A 7,825-nucleotide genomic window follows, 5' to 3' on the forward strand; every position below is an offset into this window, starting at 1 on the left:
CTCGAAGTACAGAAAACTAATACACTATGGAGTGGTGGGGGTGCTCGCCGTATCAGTAGTCCCGCTTCCATTGAACGGGCCCGTACTTTCCCACAACATATTGCCTATCACCTTTGTAGATGAGCCCTACCAGTTGCTTGATATCTGAAGCTGGCGAGAGCTCAAGCTTGCCCTTATCTTTATCTTCCTTTCTGTACACATATAGCCCATCGTTGTATACTGTACTGCAGTTGATGAAAGCGAGAAACAGCTCCGTCGGTAGACCCCACGAAGGGTCGGCGTTTTGAAGCTCCAGCTTGAAGAAAAACAGCACCTTCCCAAACGCGCTCTAGCACTACGATTATCTGTGATATAATCAACTGAAAGTCACGGTAGTTTCCCACGTGAAACTATTGAGAGCTTCTGACAATGGTGAAAGTAAAAAGAATCCCAGATACGTATGTAGTTGCAGATCCTCCCACATTCCAGAGCATTACATAGCCTGATTTGGCTCCTGGAATATATTTCCGAATAGAGTAGCTAGATTTTCAATCACTGAGCTGAAGACTCCTATTTGTTATCCATCCAGTGTCAGTTATATATTACACATACCAAAACAGGATGAGAACAGAAGATTGAGATTGTGGAAAACTTTGGATTATATAACATCATCTATATATCTAGTAAGCGCTTGCACGTACATGTAGATATGGGTACAATTGCACCTCCTAGTTTCGTATTAACTGGAGGATTGCTTGTCTAACGTCTAGATCTATGGAACCTCGTGGTTACGGTTTTCGTGAAGCATCGAGGTGTGAGGGGCCGGATCTTTCTACTTTTATTGTCAATGTTGAAAATTGTACTATAGTAGCTGGTGGGCATAAAACCGGGTGTTTTAAATTTTTCATCTCACTTGGTTTTGGTATGCCCTTTAATGCAATGTTGGTATTCCAGCCGCCATGGCGCCAGTGAACGTAAATAAATATCACAACCCGACAGGTAGTGGTGGGTTAGGTGCTGCACCTTCGGGTAGGCACTTTTTGCTGCCGGATTATGTTTGATTTTTAATGAAGATGTAGGGCCCTAGAGTCTATCACAATATGTTTGAAGACAAGTAGATATCAGGGTTAGGTGAAAATGTTGCTTGTATTATGACCAAGGTGTAACCTGGTCACATGTATGTTTCACTACATGTAGGTACCTCATCTCACTAATATGATAGCCTCAATCGATCAAGATACGAGTTGCCATCCAATAATTTGGTTCAATTCATTTTTTTATTTAAATCATACCAATCTAAATCATCTCAAGATGGTCTTTCATCGATACAATATTTTATCGCGATTTACTAACACCCAACGCCAAAAGACAACCAAACAAACCCAACCACCATTGAGGGTTGAGTGTGATTATATTTTCCTTGTTGCCCCATGTACAAAAGTCTTTTCTGCGACTGCTTCGTTCTTCTCGGTTGTTTCCTTATTGTATTTCGCCATTCTATCCTCATGCTCAGCCGTCAATGCCAGCTTCAAACTCATCCCGTAGAGACCATCGGCGATGTTCACTGCCTCATCAGCATGCACGACTGATTCCGGCACCGGAGTCTCCTTGGCATAGGGTTTATCGCCGAGCTGGTCAAAGATGGTATCAAACGGCTCGTCGAGTTTCAGATTCAGCTTCTTGCACTTCTTGTCGTTGTTGATACGGCAATAAATGAAATCCCTGATCTCGGGGTCCAAGTCCTCCTCATAGCCCCTCTTGCGGAGCTCATCAAGGACATTCAAGACAACGTTACATAGTCCGTCTTTTCCGAGCTTGGGCTTGAAGACGCCCTTTTTGCATTCAAGGTGGCAGTCATTGACATAGATCTCCAGCGGATCATGCATGTGCTTCTTCCTCTGGTTCGCGCAGAGATCCGTGCGATAGTACGACCGATGTGTGTCCCAAATACCCATGGAGCGCCAAACCTGCTCCGTCTCGTCACCCCAGAAACCACAGGAACAGGGAAGGTTCTTCTTGGACGTGTGCGAGCTGAGTTTGTCAAAGTGACCAAAGTCACGGAGGCCGTTGTTCCAGTTGTGGCGCGAGATGCAAACGGGGATGGTGAACACGCCAGGGGCGGAGGGGTCTGCGATGGACTCGGCGGAGGGGCGCTTGTCGAGGCTGACAAGGATGGAGGAGTCGTCTAGTTGCCCAAGGTGACTGAGAACGGAGGAGGTTATGACGTCCTGAAGGTTCGTGGGGTTAGTACTGGTGCGCTATGAATGGAGAGGAGGTGGGAAAGCCTACCTTGGGGATGACACCCCAGTCGTCTTCCCAGTTATCACTTCCGGCAGGTCTCTCATTGTAGTGTCTTGACTTGTCACCACGGGTGGCCCATTTGTACATGTAGCAAACAAGTTCTACGGGCTCGTCTCCAAGTCCTCGGGCACGGCTCTGCTCTGGGGTTAGAGTAATGCAGGACTTGAGGTCTGCGGGGCCTGTGTTGTCTTTGCTGCAGCTACTAGTGGAATCTCCGGAGTTGTGGTGTGGCTTCTTGCGGCTTTGGAGGTCGGCGGTACAGGTGATGTAGACCTTTTGAGCCTTCAATGCGGAGTTCAGGGCTTTGTGGAAAATGTTCTTGGTGATTTTGCTGGAGGTTGTTAGTGCGAGAAAAGAGTGTTAGGAAGGGGAGAAACTTACTTTTCAATGTCGTGGTGAGTAAATTCCTTGAGCATATGACTGTTGGACGGCAGGTAGAGTCCGGTGGAAAGAACGAGCGAAAGCATTGTTTCACCTGTTCATATTGTACAGTGATTAGCACACGTGTACACTATATATCAATATATCACTAAAACCACTATCCATGGAAAACGAACCTGAAGAACCACACTCGGCTGGATCCATCATCTCATCGTGCGCCCTCCTCAAGTGAGTCCTCGCCTGCCTTGTGCTCTCCTGGATCTTGAGGGACAACCAGGCCAAATTTATATCCTGTCTCGGGGCCTCATCTTCGGCCGCCAGCCAATCGTTAATCTCGAGCAGGACAGTCGGCAGCCATCCTACGAAAGCCTTGATACCAATCCTCTTCGCATCATTCTTCATCTTCCACATCTTTTTATCCGCCTCTTCCTTAAACTCCCTCATCGCCTTAATCCTATCATTCTCCTCTTGATAGATACCCTTCCATGTGTAGTCATTATGAGACGGTGGGTGCGCCGGACCGCCCTCCCTCTCACATAACTCCCCTTCGCGGCGCTTCCAGCCACAGCGGGTCAAGCGGTCAAAGATGTTATTATAACCACCCTTCCACGCACTCCCATCAGGTTGCTTCTCCGTCTCGCGCTCCTTGCCTCTATACAGCCACCAATAAGTATCATCCGACTCGTATTTCCGCCCGAAATACTCATTCTCGCGGCTCCCGCGCATACCGGTGATGTGGGCATAGAACCCGATCTGCTGCTGCGCTTCGAGTACCCCCTTGAGGTTCCCGGGCCACTCGTGGGCATAGATGGTATCGAACATGACGGCCGTGCGGAGGAAGAGCCACGAGATGTGCTCCATCTCGACGCGGCGCGCCATGTCGGTGTCGAAGTTCTCGAGCTGCTTGTGTAGGTTTTCGATCACTTGCACGAAGGGGACAAAGGGCGTGAGCAGCTCCATGAGCTGGCCCATGCCGGTGATGACGAGGTGGAGCATCAGCTTCACGTCATCGGCGTGGGTGTGACGCTTGGCCCAGAAGAAGTCGAAAGCCATCTTGGGGGCCATCATTCCAACATTGCTCTGGGCGTGAGAAAGTCCAGACTGGTAGCAAGATAAGCTTTATCAGTATTTTTTTTTTTTTTTTTTTTTTTGAAGTTGCCAAGAAATCGGAAATGATCAGGATTGCAGGAAATCTTAAAAGGCCCGGAAAGGCCGTGGTTCAGGGAAACTTACATGGATCAGATCGGTAACAGCAGTGAAATGAGCGACAGAGCTGAGGACGAAATAGACGTTCCTCGCCTCCTCAATGTCCTCGATCGCCATAACGATCTCCTTGCAAGAGACCGTACAGCCCTGAGTGTTTTCGACGCTGCAACTCCAGCCCTCCTCACCGAGATAACGATAGGCCATCGACCCCAAGAGACCATGCGACTGCCTGAGGAAATCACCTTTTGTGGCTGCAGTGTATGTCTCGAGGAAATCGGTCGCACCAGACATGATCCAGTTCTCGGGGTTGAGGCCGAAGAACTGGTTTTGGCAGATCACCGACGCCTCCGAGACGGAGAGCGGTGTGATGCGGGAAGGAGAAATGGGGGGGAGGAGAAGATCCTCGAGGGGAGGGGGGTATGCGCGCGAAATTAAACGCCGCGGGAAATGGATGGGGATATCAGTCTTGTTACCTCCATTGCCAATATTATCAGCAGCAGCAGCAGTAGGGGCAGCGGGAGCTGGCTCTGAGATGGGGTAGCTTCCGATAATGTGGGACGCTTCTACAAGGGTTTTGGATGTTAAGAATAGGAGCAGCGGAGCTGCGATCGGAATGGTTCCGAGCTTCATGGTGGGTTTGCGTGTGTGAAAGAAATCACCTTTTTTCGTGCGAAATGTGCGATTCTGCGGTGGGCTTGGGCTGCTTTTTATTTGATTCTTACTAGCGGCGAGAAATAGCTGTGACTGTCATTAATTCCACAGACCGTATTTTGAGGATTTGTGGCTCTATAATTTACGCATGACGTCCTGATATATGCCATGGGATTTATATATACAGCGGTATCATTTGTGTGCCGGGGGATTATAATGGGCCTGTCTTCCCGCCGCCAGTATAGTCACATAAAAGTGGAAAATCAGTTGGGCTACCAATGATGATGTCTTTTGTGAGAGAGGAAAATTATTCACGGAAGGTTGACTAGTCGTTTCGAAGGTTAATATGGATTCCCAATCAGGATTAGCGCCACGAAATTCTGCTGGTGAGATGTCATGACGCAGACTATTTTTGGGAGCGCCTAAATTTTCTATACGAGTGACGTCTGATATATGTTATGCCAACTAGTGGGAGAAAAAAAACTCTGTGAAAAAACCTTTGCTAGGAGGTTTGTCGGATGACCGTATTATATATACTTGGGACAGAAGCAATATTCGCCAATATATATCGCCGGGGTGAACATATAACTCCTCGTCGGGCAGTACCTTCTCTGAAAAAGATTTTTGTGAGTACTTTGTTGATACGTAACTGGCGTTTGCACTACATGTACATGTAGTTATGACATGGCTTATGCTTGTCTGTAATGCTTTATTCATAATATATCCGTTTCACCAACGTTAGCTATAGTGATCTAGGCATCATAATGATGCACTCTCAAGTTCAGAAGTTTCATTTATTACATATGTAATTTTAAGAGTTATATATGCGGCACCGAAAGGAAGTCACAATTAAAGTTTAAACTTTCCGCACGAACATGACAGGGTGTCTGTGATGACAGCAATGCATACTCAGGTACATAATATCACACAGACGTACGCCATATCCCCTTCCAAGCCAGTGACCAAAATACATGTATACATAAGTACATACATGTATGTAATATCCTCCAAGACGAGCGGCCAAAATAAACATACGATTCCAGGCCGTCGGCAAAAATCTAGCGCGCCAATGCTCAGCTTCAGACCACGTAGTTTATAAAGAATTCGTTCCATCCTCTCCCTTCTTCCTATCAACTTCCCATCACCTCCCATTATTTTCTCTGACTACCCGCACCCAGGTATTCCATCTTATATGCCCAGAATGTAACCGCCGGGGTGCGCCCAGTGCTTCGTGTGCATGCTTATCTTTAGTTTTGTATCGCCATAGGCTGGTGGTTTGAGTGAGATGGGAGTGTTTTTTCTTCTACTAGCCTTAGACCTAGTGCAGAGGATTTTGATTCCTCTGGGCTTAGGGACGTTACTGTGGGCTGCTGGTAGTGATTAATAGGGATTGAACCACTTCTATGTGGTTTTAATTCCGACATGGATAGTAGGTAGTTAGATTTATATAAATAAAAATGGTTTCTCGTTCGTTGTGAAGCTTCTTTTCTCTGAAATATATTGGTTCTTTGGCGAAATTGCTCATGGATCTACATGCTAGCTAGACGTTCAACACGTACCACTTTGTGAGTACACCCAACGTTAACCACAAGTTCACCATTCTCCGTTTTCACTTGTCCATATGCCACATAATCAGAGATGCGTTTGCAAAAGACTGTATGTGACTGCATGTAGACGACTGACCGTTGCCATCATTATCTTCATCACATCGCCATCATCGCCAGATCAGCTAGCTCATCCGTCATCGTGTAGAATTATCCATACATACATCCACGTATGTCGGATCCCATCCCAAAAGAAAGCCATGGATCTATATCAGAGCCCCTAACTTCAGCACTATCAAGACAAAGCCTTCACGCCTCTAGATCTACTTGATAAATCTCAATTGCATACATCGCGGACTTCTGAAAGCTCGAGGCCAAAACATATCGGAACGCACGTGCGTAGCATCGATCATCAATACTCATAAGACACATCCAGCTACTTCTAAGTAGTATAATCCTCCTACCTCTCATCAGGAAGCCTCCTATATTTACTCCGCCGAGTTTCGAACCAAACATTTCAAGAATTCACAACCTCAATCAAACCCTAACCCTGGACCATAGTTACTATAAACCTAACCCTGCGTCATACACCAACCGTCATTCTGGTCGATTGCCACATAAGCGGGGATGGACTTGCTTCTGCTAGAGATACCTGGAAGTAAACAGTTTGTGCTCAGTCTCTGGCTGCTTGTGTGGGCAGTAATGCCGCTGTTTTGGATCACTCGGATGGGATTTCATTGCGTTGGATCATGGGCAGTCACCCGAGTTTAAGTGGGTTGGCGTATTTTTTTCTTCTTTCATTTGGGTTGGCGTATTCTTAAGTGGCATGGAACTGGGGGGTGGTTTGTGCGGGTTGGTGTGTGTTTGTGTGTATTCGGTCGTGGAGTCGACTGCTACTTGCTTGGTAGTTGGCTTGTGTATACTATAGGGTTTTGGTGTTGTAATGAGAATATGATTCACTTCCTCTCACTCGGTCCCACGTCAGTTAGTCAGTATGGTTGCGTCCGTCGATTCTCTACTATTAATAATCGCTCGGGGCCCCGCCGTAGAGCTAGGGGTCTTTTGGTAGACTCTAGCTATAAATAGTCCCAAGTCAGAGCTTGGTGGTGAGCTTGTCGGCCTCGAGCATTTAAGGAATATATCTATAGGATGTGCGCGAGACGAGGAGACGAGACTTGGGAAACTCTCTTCTCGTCTTGTACCCATCAAAGCGAGTCTTAAAAAAACTCGAGATAATGGTCTAGTCTCGTCAAAAGTCTCGAGACTTTTCGTCATGTGAACTTAGGGCTAGGAAAGGTCTATAATGATCCAATTTTCTTGACCTGGAGCTTGGGAGTATATTAAAGATATCTGGAGGGAAAGCAACCTTTAAGATCTCTCCCAGTATCTATTTTTTCGGGTCTCATTAGCATAATGGTAATGCCCTCGTATAGAAACTGAGTACGACGGTGAGTGATCCGAGTTCGACCCCCGGATGAGGCTACATTTTTTTCTTATACCTCTTTCTTTTTACTTTCACTTTCTTTTGAGTATATTTAGATGGGGGAGAAAAGTCAAAAAAGTCTCGAGACAAGTCTCGGGACCTCCGGACCTGCTTTTGTCCCGCCCAATGCGTCAGCCCCCAGGTCTCGTCTAGTTTTGCCAAAGGTCTCGTGCCCATCACTACTCCAACCAACATCACATCATTAAAAGGTATTGAGATATATATAAACTACATAAACACATAGACTACATAAACTAGATAAATACCGAAACCAATCTAT

The 7,825-nt window shown here is 46.6% G+C and overlaps 1 protein-coding gene across 1 annotated transcript; it reads right to left on the reverse strand.

Annotated features, from left to right (window-relative positions):
- Positions 1-1,388: 1,388 nt before the first annotated feature.
- On the reverse strand, positions 1,389-4,497 carry H6S33_004431 (uncharacterized protein; the record flags this gene model as incomplete). Its single annotated transcript, XM_044835791.1, has 5 exons — positions 1,389-2,207; positions 2,269-2,611; positions 2,662-2,755; positions 2,838-3,762; positions 3,895-4,497. The coding sequence occupies 5 exons, from the start codon at positions 4,495-4,497 to the stop codon at positions 1,389-1,391; spliced, it is 2,784 nt and encodes a 927-aa protein (XP_044691169.1).
- Positions 4,498-7,825: the final 3,328 nt, after the last annotated feature.

Source organism: Morchella sextelata, assembly GCF_020137385.1.
Source record: "Morchella sextelata strain SCLS chromosome Unknown scls_17, whole genome shotgun sequence".
Lineage (NCBI taxonomy): Eukaryota > Fungi > Ascomycota > Pezizomycetes > Pezizales > Morchellaceae > Morchella > Morchella sextelata.